Source organism: Melanostigma gelatinosum (genome assembly GCF_949748355.1).
Source record: "Melanostigma gelatinosum genome assembly, chromosome: 18".
Classification (NCBI taxonomy): domain Eukaryota; kingdom Metazoa; phylum Chordata; class Actinopteri; order Perciformes; family Zoarcidae; genus Melanostigma; species Melanostigma gelatinosum.
Window position 1 is genome coordinate 2,320,500 of NC_136651.1, and position 12,356 is coordinate 2,332,855.

The following is a 12,356-nucleotide window of genomic DNA, read 5'->3' on the forward strand; positions in this document are numbered from 1 at the left end:
AAAGATAATGAACAATAAAGTCACGTGAATCTAAATCTGAAAATGTACTAGTGACAGAACGATCCCAAGCATAGTTATCATAGACACCCCTCGTAATGTTGACTTTTGGTTTGACCCAAGTGTTTCACGACAACACACCCTCGGAAACATATGAGTACTTTAGTTCCACTGCAGTTGAAATATTTCAAGTTGAACAGTTAAATCCTGATACAGATGTGATATATACGTATTAGACTGTTGTTGTTGTTGTTGTTGGAACAACACTAATTTATGTTGGGACCGGTAGAAATACGTGGTGGACGTTGCTGTGTTTATAGCGCGTAAACGTCCCAATTTTATTTCTTAATTAAAAAAAAAAAAAGAATAATATATATTTTTTCAACATAAATAGTTAACCTAATTAATTTAATATTTTGCTGGTTTTAATATAGTTTGCCTGAAAACCAGTTAGAAATAATTCAGAAATCGAGACTGCGAACGAAACGGAAGTACCGTAATCCAGGAGGGACCACACTGGAGATTGGCAGCAATGGCGGCGGCTGAAAACAATGTGGAACTTAAGCGAAAAGCCGAAGACGACCAGGATGGAGAAGAGAAAGGAGAAGACGACGAGTGGGTCGGACCCATGCCAGACGAAGCTACCCCGACTAAGAAAAGAAAAGGTTGGTCTCCGGTAGTTAGATAACTTACATCCACACATGTTTGGTTCATACCTGCTAAACAATGCTAAACAATGCTAACCAAACTCCCGCTAACTGTTTTTGTTATTCTCCTCAGTACTCGAGTATGAGCGTGTTTATCTGGAAAACCTCCCCTCAGCTCTGATGTATGAACGGAGCTACATGCACAGAGACGTTATCACACAGATAGTTTGTTCCAAGTAAGTGGTTTTCACAATAAACCTCACCATAGAGCTCTATGGTGTCACAATAAACCTCACCATAGAGCTCTATGGTGTCACAATAAACCTCACCATAGAGCTATATGGGCCACCTTTATGATGACTACATCTAAACACAGTTAAGCAAGTTTGCATTTTATTTATTTGACGTTATTTCAATGTTTTTCTCTGCTCAGGACAGACTTCATTATCACGGCCAGCCAGGATGGCCACGTCAAGTTTTGGAAGAAGAGGGAAGACGAGGGTATAGAGTTTGTCAAACACTTTCGTAGCCATCTCGGTAAGCATTCAGTTTATATTAATGGCTCTCCTGCACTGCGTTTGAGTGTTTGCTTTTTGCATTGTATACTCAAATATAACGGTGAATACTTTGTGTTTTTGGTGTTTCCTGCAGGTGTGATAGAAAGCATTGCAGTCAGCGCTGAAGGAGCGCTTCTCTGTTCTGTCGGCGATGATCAGGCCATGAAAGTATTTGACGTCGTCAACTTTGACATGATCAACATGCTGAAGTTGGGGTGAGTTGTTATTACAGAGTTATTGTATTTCATGTGAAGACAAAAGACAAAATGTTGACTAATGTCACGTGATTTTTCTCTCCTCTGTGTAGCTTTCATCCGGGCCAGTCTGAGTGGATCTACAATCCCGGAGATGCCATTTCCGCGGTGGCGTGCTCGGAAAAATCCACGGGGAAGATCTTCGTCTACGATGGACGGGGAGGCAACGAGCCGCTCCACGTCTTCGACAAAATGCACTCCTCGCCGCTGGCCCAAATCCGCCTGAACCCCAAATTTAGAGTCATCGTCTCTGCCGACAAAGCTGGGATGCTGGAATACTGGACCGGCCTCCGGAATGATTTCAGGTTCCCCAAGTATGTGCAGTGGGAATACAAAACGGGCACGGACTTGTATGAATTTGCGAAACACAAAACGTATCCCACCAGCCTCACCTTTTCTACTGACGGGAAGAAGATGGCCACCATTGCCTCGGACAGGAAAGTCCGGATCTTCCGCTTCCTCACCGGCAAACTGATGAGAGTGTTCGACGAGTCGTTAACTGTGAGTTCACAACTCGTAAATAACTTCACATAACTATCGATGTACCATTTATTCATGATGTTAATCACAGCTGCTTCGTCCTTCCAGATGTTCACAGAGTTGCAGCAGATGAGGCAGCAGCTGCCCGACATGGAGTTCGGGAGGCGGATGGCTGTGGAGAGAGAGCTGGAGAAGGTGGACGGCATCCGACTCACCAACATCATCTTTGACGAGACCGGACACTTCGTGCTCTACGGGACGATGCTGGGCATCAAAGTCATCAACGTGGAAACCAACAGGTACAACCTCAATATCACAGTTCTTCAAGTTCATCCACAATCATGCCGCCCCACCTTAAAGACTGTGATCCGTCTGTCCCACTACCTGCATCTGAAGTCTCTAGTTAAATACCAGATAAATGTTCCCCAGGTGTGTGCGGCTCCTCGGGAAGCTGGAGAACATCCGTGTGGTGCAGCTCGGTCTGTTCCAGGGCGTCGCTAAGGCCAGCCACGTGGCTCCCACGGTGGAGATGAAGGCCGCCGACAACCCCGCCTTGGACAACATGGAACAGGACCCCACCATCTTCTGCACCGCGTTTAAGAAGAACCGCTTCTACATGGTGAGAGAACACGCCGTTCACGTTTCAGATGTCTACTCGGATAAAATGGGAGGAAGGCGGTTATTCCAGTTAGTTATACTCCTCTCCGTCTTAATTCTCATTGGTTTCTTTCTTTCTTTCTAAGTTCTCAAAGAGAGAACCCGAGGACACAAAGAGCGCCGACTCGGACAGAGACATCTTCAACGAGAAGCCCTCGAAGGAGGAGGTGATGGCCGCCACGCAGGCCGAGGGCCCCAAGAGAGTGTCTGACAGCGCCATCATCCACACCACCATGGGAGACATCCACATCAAGCTCTTCCCCGTAGAGTACGTTCAGGAGGACATTGTCTTTGTTCAGAAGTCTCCTCACACTTTATTAGATACAAACACTGCTTTGCTCTTTGTTTTTATAGATGCCCCAAAACTGTGGAGAACTTCTGTGTTCACAGCAGGAACGGCTACTTCAACGGCCACATATTCCACCGCGTGATCAAGGTCTGGTTCTCTTTGACTCGCCCACCGATCTGACTCCGCTCTGAGCCGGGTCTAACCCTCCGTCTTTGTCGTTGTGCAGGGCTTTATGATCCAGACGGGAGACCCCACGGGCACGGGCATGGGGGGGGAGAGCATCTGGGGGGGAGAGTTCGAGGACGAGTTCCACGCCACGCTGAGGCACGACCGCCCGTACACACTCAGCATGGCCAACGGAGGCCCCGGCACCAACGGATCACAGTTCTTCGTCACCGTCGTACCGACTGTAAGTCCTCCACGGTCCCCGGTTCAGAGGAGAGACACGAGGCACTTTTATCCCAAACACACGAGGCCTCATTCACACACTGTGCTTAAAATGTGAAAAGTTTTACATGCAAATCAATATTTTCACATTTCAGTTTTGTTTTTTCTCTGCGAACAGATTTAGAACTGCCTCAGAACATGTTTAACAACATCTCTTACTTAAAGCAATAGTTTGGGAATTTTGCTAATTTGCTTTCTGGCTGAGAGTTCAATGAGAAGATTGAGACTCTCATTTCAGTACAGTAAATATGAAGCTACAGCTAGCTTAGCATAAAGTATATAAACTAGGATATGGCTGGCCTGGTTCTGTCTTAAAGTCAGAAATAATCAGCCTGTAAAGCCCAGTATCCTCTGAGGGTTAAAGAACTATGAAACTCTGTGAATGAGACACTTTTAACCACTTGCCGTATTAATATCGAGCCACCTTACGTACTGATCATGAGAATGAAGTCAGCCATTTTCGTTTGATCACATTTCTGGTCTTAAATGGAGAGGGTCTGGTGAGCAAATGAGGAATTAAATGTGTTTGAAGCTGACTTCTTATCAATTCTCGGTATTTAAATAGATCTTGAAATTCTTCTGCTTGACTGATAAATGATTTCATTGATGAGGAAGAACTCTCCTGCTCACAACAGTCATTAACTAACGGCTTCAGCGGAGTTTAAAATCCGTCAGAGAAGCAGCCTGAAAGAGAAAAGATGTTACTTTGTTTACTAAATACACATGAAGCGCCTGTGATGTGACGTTTAACAGACGGTGTCATTAATAACTCGTGTTTCGTCCCTCAGCCGTGGCTCGACAACAAGCACACGGTGTTTGGACGCTGCACTAAAGGCATGGAGGCGGTCCAGAGGATCTCCAACCTCAAAGTGAACCCCAAGACCGACAAACCGTACGAAGACATCAGCATCATCAACATCACCGTGAAGTGACCGTACGTCTTCGTCATGTCCTCCTGTACAGTGATCCTTTTATACCAGAATGAGTTATTAAAGAATGTTTGTGGAGCGAGACTCCAGTCAGTTATTTGGAGTTTGATATTAATCTAACAAACTGCAGCAGACAGTTGTTCATAAGCTGGAAGAAGAAGCAGCCGGACAGATCAGGTCAGTTAGTTTATTTTACAGCAACATGAGTAATTTACAAAAGCTGTTTAAAGTCCACTGGTAACAAAGGTTTGATGCTCGTTGTGCTTCTACGTCTCAAAAAAACAAATGTTTTCACAAACTATGTGGAAAGGCTTTTCACACCTGCATTTTTAAATTTATTTTTAGTATTTTTATACATGGAGTAAACATTACATAGCAATGAATACAGATGAAGTCAAATAATGGGTCTTTAACAACGAGACAGGTGTCAGTGTTCAGGCTGAAGGCTTCACATTCCTGAAGGCTGTTGATTAAAGGTGTTCCGTCTCCTGAACACAAACGGGAGATGGATTGGAATATTATATTTGCGGAGAGATTAATCCTCAGTGTAAGAAACAGCAGGTAGTTAATTTGCTCCCAAATGAAAGTGTGTAGTGAGGAAGCAGACTAGTGCATCAGAGGCTCCACAAGAAAACGGAGGCAGAATCGGTGCATTATTAAAAAAAAGTAACATTCCCGCTCATAAATAAGGTTTGTTCTGTAACAGAAAACTACCGGTGCGCCATTTCAAGACCAGCTGTGGCATTAAATAGGTTCACACAAACATAACTTAAGAGCCGGTGAAACAGCGACTGCTCACATTAGATGAAGGCGAAGTGTGAACGTTCGACCATCAGTTCTCTGTCCCGTCTAAAGACACTGACCTTGAAGGACGTTTCTCAGGATTATATGACGTGTTGTCAGAGTATACTGAACCAACAGAAGGTACGTAGAGGATACTAACACTACACACTCCTGCTTTTAGTTAGGATTACTGTCACACATGGAGGTGGTTATGATGAATACCGTGAGATAGGAAGTACAGAGGGAGCGTTCTAATCGTCTTACTGTCAGCTAGCTGTAGATGCTAGAAGATCAAAGGCGTTAGAACAAAGAAAAGCTAACGAGTTAAGCTGCCTCACATGAAGCAGGAGGGAGTTTAAAGTATTAACTCGTGTTTATTTCTCAGGTTTTTGTAGTTCTGATTCAGTGACGTTACAGAAAGTATTTACATCTTTGTTCTCTGCCCACATCGGTGCACAAAGAAGGAAGAGAAGAGGCTGAAAGCCGCAGTCCTAAAAGGTAGAATCAGGTGGAGGGAGGAGCGGTGAGCGGGGCTCGGAGACGGGTTGTTTTTTTTAACGGTTAGGCCACGTCCAGGACGCCGGCGGCCACCAGCTGCCTGGAGAGCCAGTCCAGCCCCTCGTGGAGGCCCATCCCGCTGCGGGCGTCGCAGCCCTGGATGTGCCAGCTCCTCCCGCAGCACAGCTTGTGGAGGCTCAGCAGCTCCGTCATCTCCTCCACGGACACGACGCCGGGAATGTCCTGCAGAGAGAGACAGACACACCGATCAGCAACTCTGAGCTCAAGACAACGGATCTACTTTATCAGCCAAGAAATAGACCCAACAGCTGAGACGACTGAGGACAACAAGGCTGAACAAATAAGGGTGCGTCTCCGTCTACATTTACAGATGTATTTTCAGTACCTGTTTGTTAGCAAAGATGAGCAACAAGGCGTCTCTGAGCTCTTTCTCCGTCAGTAGTTTGGCGAGCTCACTGTGAGCCTCCATCAGTCGGTCCCTGTGACAGCTGTTGATCACAAACACCACCGCTGCACACAGAAGAGACGTAAAGATTTAACTTCAGCAGACAGACAAACAAGTCAGCTGTCACATTTTAACATGTGATGCACAAGAGTCAAGGAGAAAAGAACAAACATTTGTGATTGAAAAATAAATCTAATTGAGTTCATGTTGAAGTTTCTTATTCAATTATAACTCAGCTACTAGATTACTGAGCCTATAAAAAGTATTCACAGCGATTTAATTGTCTCAACATTCAATCAAAGGTAGATTTAATGCGTCACTTTTTTAACGCCAATGGTCTCCGTGAAGAGAAGGATGTCTTCAAAGTGACCGACTGTACCTTGGGTGTTCAGGTAATAGTGCTTCCAGAGAGGTCTCAGCTTATGTTTTCCACCCACGTCCCAGATGGTGAATTTCAAATTCTTATATTCAACCGTCTCCACATTGAAACCTTTTAAGAAAAGAATGAAAACAGGCTTTATTTAGAAGAAGCGCTTTCTCATTCTCGTGGATTCATTATAAACTGGATTTACCGATGGTCGGGATGGGCTGCATGAACTCGTCTTGTTTCAGCTTGAAGAGGATCGTGGTTTTTCCCGCTCCGTCCAGCCCGAGAGTCACGACGCGGATCTCCATCTTCGGACCGATGTGGACCCGGTTGTCCTGAAAAGCAGAGCCCATGTTCCAGTGTTACATACTGGAACAAACTCTTGGGCAGCGCGCTACACGAGTGGGCGACTGGTGCGTACTTTAGTGAAGGTGACGGGGATGCCGGCGTCCAGCTGAATGTGATCCGCCAGCTCCGTGAACTGGTGCTGCTGCTTCTGAAGAGTCTCCAGCAAACAGTTGATCTCCTGCTTCGCCAGCACGACTCTGCAGTCGTCCTACAACCGGACAGAAGCGGCGCACACACACACACATCATCGCACGTGCATCAGCCGCGATACCGGAAACCAGTTCAGTGTTCCGGTGTCCTACCTGTTGCAGTGTTTTCTCGCAGTGCATGCAGGCGGTGGAGACCTGCGACAGCAGGATGGTCATGTCCTCCTGCTGCTGCCTCAGCCAGATCAGCCTCTCCCTGACGTGAGCGTCCACCACGCTCAGCGCCATCTCCTCCTGCCGGCACAGAGTCTCGTGGAGGTCCGCGAAGTACGCCCGGACACAGGACCGAGCGCTCTCTGCCGTGCCGGGCACCTGGAGAAGACATGGAGGGGAGGGGGGGAGGACGTCAACGCCGGGGGGAAAGAAAGCGCTCTTTTTTTTTACATGAAAGTCCTGCGGCCGCATCTTACGTGCTCGGTGTGCGCCATGCCGACGCCGTCCTCCACTATCTGCTCCCCGCCTTCTATCTGCTGCACGATGCCCACCAGCTTCCTCGAGTACTCGGACACTTCGTCTGTGAAGGTGCGGATGCAGTGAGCCATGTCCAGAATGGACGCACGGATCTGATTTGCTTCAGACTCGAGAACAGCGTGCTGAAAAGAAAAAAGGACCACATGAGCTTGTCGTTTTTGGATTAAGGGTCTCCGACACGCGGGCCGTAGCTCACCTTGTGTCCCTGGTGCTTGCCGTACTCCTTGCACACGCAGCACATGAGCGGCCCCGACTGACAGGCCTCCTCCAGGCAGACGAACTCGATGGCGTGGACCTGGTGCTGGTGGCACAGGGTCTTCTCGTGCGGCTTGTCGGCCAGCGGCACCCGGCGGTGTTTGGCCAGCGTGCGGGTGGAGTGGGTGAGCTGGGAGCACTCGGCACACAGGTGGGTGGCGCACACGGTGCAGTACATGGAGGCTGTGTGGCTCTCGTCCTCGTCACACCGGATTATACACTAGTTGGGGGGGGGGGGGGGAGAATGGTGAGCGAGAGGTGCGAACGGAGACGTGTCCATCGGATAAATATCTGTTGGCTTACTTCTCCCATGCCTTTCAGGGCGTCCTCCGCCATCCCCGACTGGTTGCTCGCTCCATTCTGGAGCCGCTCCAGGAGTTCAAGAAGAGCAAAGTTCTTCTTCAGACCCCAAACTCCAGAATCACCTACAAAGATGTGTCAAAAAAGTAGAAGATAAAAAGGTGAAACCAGTTCCAACCTCAAAACAGAGAAAACACCGTATATATGTTTTCTCGCAGTTATTTTGTCCAACCTACACGTAACTTTTGACAACTTTCCAGGGCATTTTAATCAATTGTTTGAATTCAAAGTGACAAAAAATTCCCAACCAGTTGTGTTTACGGTTCTCTGTTGGTTCTGTGATTTTTGTGCCGTGCTGGTTTGACAAGTCAAGAGAAGACGCACTAGTTCTCTGGAGTCCTGAAGCAGCAGAAACTGGTTCACATCCTTTTTTAACAGATGTTTTCAGACTCACCCAGCTCGGTGACCTGTCTGTCGAAGGGGCAGCGCACCGCCCGGCCGTGGAGGGGCAGCCGGGTGAGGCAGTCGTGGCAAACGGTGTGACCACAGAGGAGGAGACGAGGGACCTTGTCTCCCTGGAGAGAGAAGACATCCTCACACACTCCACACTCCAGCACCTGTGGGTGAACACGCACACACTTATTGATTTCCACACACATCTTTTGTCTGTGACAGTAACTGGTGCAGAGATGGAAGACATCTTAATTGGCTGGCACTGATGTATGAGAGTTCATAAAGGGATGCTCTTCAAGGAGTCAAGTACGGTAGTTTAAGAGTCACTTTGACTCAGCATTTCAGATAAGTAACCCTTTGATTTACAGCTGGTGATGTTCAAACAAATCTTGACATCTGGTAAACAATTCAGAGAGCAGATTCTAACGCGCACGCACGCTGCGCGTCACTGCCACTCAGAGGAGCTGCAGTCGACCTAAATGGCAACCTAAAGCTAGCGACGCCAGCTAACTGTTAGCATGCTGGAAGCACAAATATTGGGTGTTTTTTGCACGAATATAATAAAAGCTAATCATTAAATAAATGAGAAATACGTATGCACGTAGCTCCTATATAATCTAGCTGACTGTTTGGCATCCCCAAAGTGACGCCAACGCAGCAGCATTCACCCAAAATCAGAAGCCACGAAGAAGAGGCTGCTGTCGAGCCTTTCGTGCAAACAACAACAATAAATCGCTGAAAACGTAATGCATATGTAGATTTTTTTTAGCGACAATATTAACGACCTTCACTGAGCCTCCGTGAGCTCCCCTCCCGTGTCGGATACAGGGCTCCATCGTCGCTACAGCGCCCTGCTTGTTTATTCCTGCTGCGGCAGCGGCCATTCTTCGACGACAGCGCAGAGGTCTAAGCAGGTGCGAGAGTACAATCCCGCAAGTACTTCCGGTTTCGCTCGGTGCCATACGAAGCCGTTCTTTCGTCGTTTGTGTTTATCTTTTCTTGTAAGAACTCAATGTGATGATCCTTATTGTGTCATACATTTAATTTTCTTGATACGATGCCGATAATGTTACGTGCATATTGTACTAGAAACTTTTTTTATTTTTTAGATAAAGTATTTTATTTATTTTGGAAATTCAAAAACATAATTTTCATGAATATGAAGGTTTAAAGAAAAATCGTTATAATTTTTTATTTAAACGTGTTTAGTTATTCACGTGAAGATATCAACTTTAATTTAGGATTTAATATCCATCCATCTTGCTATGCCATCTACGTCCTGATTTGAAGCGCATGCGCAGTGCCGTAAAGTCAATTTTCGACTATTTAGCTGACTCATATCGAAATACTTTCCCCAACACTGATGAAGACATCGTCATTTGGTTATATTCGGTGAAATACTCCGTAAAAAATAAATATTGTGCTGACTACAAGGACAACACGGTTTGTCTAATGTTGATGACGTAATTACAGCGCGCCTCGCATTGGCACCAGCACGCAAGAAGGAACTGTTGTGGCGAATGAGACTCTTTAACGTTGACCCGTCAGCGCTCATTTAACGGTAGGTGTTTTATCTTTTAACTAAAATAGTTGTTGAGCTTGTTTTTATTACATATTAATTCACCTTAATTTATTGTCATTCATCTCTCCCATCCACGTCCAATCCAAGTGCTCGCCCACTGATGTCTCAACCACCGCAGCAGACGTTGCCCTCCGCCCCAGACTCCCCCGCGCTGGTGGTCACCAGTAACGTGCAGAAATATGCCATCAAGAAGAAGAAAGTCCTCAGTGCTGAAGAAGCTGAGCTGTTTGAGCTAACTCAGGCTGCAGGCATCACTGTGGACCAGGAGGTCTTCAAGTAAGAGTCATAAAACCTGCAGAAAACGTGGATACGGAGCAATGGATCCTGGTTTTTACATTCTTGTCCTCTTGTTTCCCTCATCAGGATCATAGTGGACCTGTTAAAGATGAACGTGGCTCCTCAGGCGGTCTTCCAGACTCTGAAGGCGATGTGTGTGGGTCAGAGGGTTGCCGAAGGCTGCGGTGTTGGGGAGTCTTCAACCGTCTCCCACGCCGCCGTCTGCACCACTACAGCACCTACAGAGGCCAGAGGTCAGTGGCTGCAGAGGGATCAGAGAGAGTCTTCGTGGTCCAGGGTCCGGGTGTAAGCTGGTGCAAGAAAAACTAGCACGGCAGAGAGGGAGATCCGCCCACAGAGGTGTAACAGGTCTTTAACACAGCAAAGCACAGGTACCACTAAAGTAGGTTATGTTAAAGTACAAAATGCAGTGTTTGTGGTTAAAGCTAAGGACCAATCGGCTCTTCGATCAGGCGTTTCCCATCATGCCTTTGGTCTTGCAGTCGGCGGAGAGCAGCTGAGTTACAGACGTCTCTTTCCCAATGTAAGTCTATGGGAAGAAGTCTTTTTTGGGGCTCAATGGCATCACATGATGGACCCGGAAGTTGGGGGCTTGGTCCGGATCAAGTCGGACACAAATCTACCCAGCATGCATAGTGCGGCGACTTGCAGTGATCAGTTCTGTGCAGGCCTGACTCATCTTGAACGAGCCTACTGTGTATAGAGTTAGTATGAAACATGCACACTACTTTCTGCTAACAATCCCACAATGCATTGTGTTGCATTCTATAGATGTGAACATTTTGAGACTTCCACGTATTAATTAAGGCACAAAATGATGATTCATAATCATGTCAGAGGGTTGGTTGTGTAGGACTGACTGGATGCAGAGTGAAAGTGTAGTGAAAAGTGTTGCTGGTCGTGTACTTATTGGGAGTGTAGTACATTTGATTTGTAATATTTCCTTTTATTCGGCTAAATTAAGCGTCCTGTAAATCTCCCTTTACTTCCCTGTTGGTTCTCTCAAAAGTTAGAATCAGTGAGAATAAATAACACAAACTGACGAATGGAAACATCTCTGCTTCCTGACACCGCGGTATTCAGCGCTGGAGAGAGTCTGTGTCTGCGGATCACTTTCCTACGGAGCGAAAAGAGCTCAAGGTCTGAAAGCTTCAGGCTCTCAGCTTTTCACAACAAAGTGTAGAGACGGCGACGCCTTCAAGAGGTTTTTAGAATGTTTTCTTTTCACCTTTACCTTCCAGTTTGCTCTCGCTATTCTTCCTCTGCTCTTTGCTTCTCACTTCCCTTCTCGAGCATGTGAAATATTCACATTCCTTCACTTAAGTACTGAACACACTGTAGTCCTACACTCCCCCACACCTTCACTCCACCCCAAAGTGAGGTTTTCCACCTCGCTGGAGGTGAACTGCAGACGGAGGATAAAGATGTAGATGGTCATGTGTGCATGTCACACTGCTTTCTAATTTCCTTTTCTATCCCCCGTTGAATTCTGCTTCCTGTTTACTGAAGAAGAGGACTCTTTGGTTTCTGGAAAGAGCCCTAAGCCTTCTGCAGCCGCCCCCTCAGCGTCTGGCTCCAGGGCCACAAGAGTCAACACTAAGATTGTGGTCTACGGCCCCCAGGACGCTAGCTCTCCTCACTCTCAAGGTCCCCCACCTGCTGCACCTTGTCCTCCACCTGACCACCTCCATCTGTCTTTTTACATCCAGAGGGTTGCATAAACCTCGCTGCATGGACCGGGATCGTGCCATAAAAACGCATGCCGTGATGTCCTCATTTCATGGTGTAGAGTGTGAATGTGGACTAGAAAGATAAAACCTTTATTTAGCCCAGCAGCACTGTACTGCTCACTGGCTGCTAACGTTAACTAGCTCTCCTAACACTGATCTGATGTTCACATTATAATCTATTCTTTATACTGCGACAGTTTTCCTAAAATTAGATGTTACAGAGTCACAACATATCTTCTTGCTTGCAGTATCGGTGTGTATATCGCTCTGTATGGAACCGTATCTCCTGTATCGTGATGTGTTCCGACACATTGTGGTCAACACACAGCCCTTCATTTGTAAG

The 12,356-nt window shown here is 46.8% G+C and overlaps 3 protein-coding genes across 6 annotated transcripts in view; 2 read left to right on the forward strand and 1 right to left on the reverse strand.

Moving 5' to 3' along the window:
* The first annotated feature begins 520 nt into the window (after positions 1–520).
* Positions 521–4,314, forward strand: ppwd1 (peptidylprolyl isomerase domain and WD repeat containing 1). The gene is made up of 11 exons (XM_079289170.1): positions 521–662; positions 778–880; positions 1,078–1,181; positions 1,296–1,416; positions 1,509–1,956; positions 2,044–2,234; positions 2,365–2,554; positions 2,679–2,860; positions 2,947–3,028; positions 3,108–3,290; positions 4,117–4,314. Exons 1-11 carry the CDS (start codon positions 530–532, stop codon positions 4,258–4,260), a joined length of 1,881 nt encoding a protein of 626 aa, XP_079145296.1. The 5' UTR covers positions 521–529; the 3' UTR covers positions 4,261–4,314.
* A 153-nt stretch (positions 4,315–4,467) lies between these two features.
* On the reverse strand, positions 4,468–9,291 carry trim23 (tripartite motif containing 23). Of its 2 annotated transcripts, XR_013772797.1 has the most exons (12): positions 9,190–9,291; positions 8,406–8,568; positions 7,955–8,076; positions 7,593–7,871; positions 7,336–7,518; positions 7,022–7,237; positions 6,793–6,927; positions 6,577–6,706; positions 6,384–6,494; positions 5,945–6,069; positions 5,469–5,781; positions 4,468–4,745 (listed from the first exon to the last, which is right to left on the reverse strand). XR_013772797.1 is itself a non-coding variant. In XM_079289172.1 (11 exons), exons 1-11 carry the CDS (start codon positions 9,286–9,288, stop codon positions 5,602–5,604), a joined length of 1,743 nt encoding a protein of 580 aa, XP_079145298.1. In that variant the 5' UTR covers positions 9,289–9,291; the 3' UTR covers positions 4,468–5,601. The 2 variants fall into 2 exon arrangements, 1 of the variants encoding a protein (XP_079145298.1); XM_079289172.1 differs by having other exon boundaries at positions 4,468–5,781.
* Positions 9,292–9,881: 590 nt separating this feature from the next.
* mzt2b (mitotic spindle organizing protein 2B) overlaps positions 9,882–12,356 on the forward strand; it is a 4,613-nt gene continuing 2,138 nt past the window's right edge. For 2 of the 3 annotated variants that reach the window (XM_079288880.1, XM_079288881.1), the window contains exons 1-3: positions 9,882–9,965; positions 10,074–10,262; positions 10,350–10,516. In XM_079288880.1, the coding sequence (XP_079145006.1) occupies positions 10,087–10,262; positions 10,350–10,516 (343 nt within the window). In that variant the 5' untranslated portion in view covers positions 9,882–9,965; positions 10,074–10,086. Of the gene's footprint in view, positions 9,966–10,073; positions 10,263–10,349; positions 10,517–11,792; positions 11,931–12,356 lie in introns of all 3 variants that reach the window. The other variant, XM_079288882.1, reaches the window with a different exon arrangement.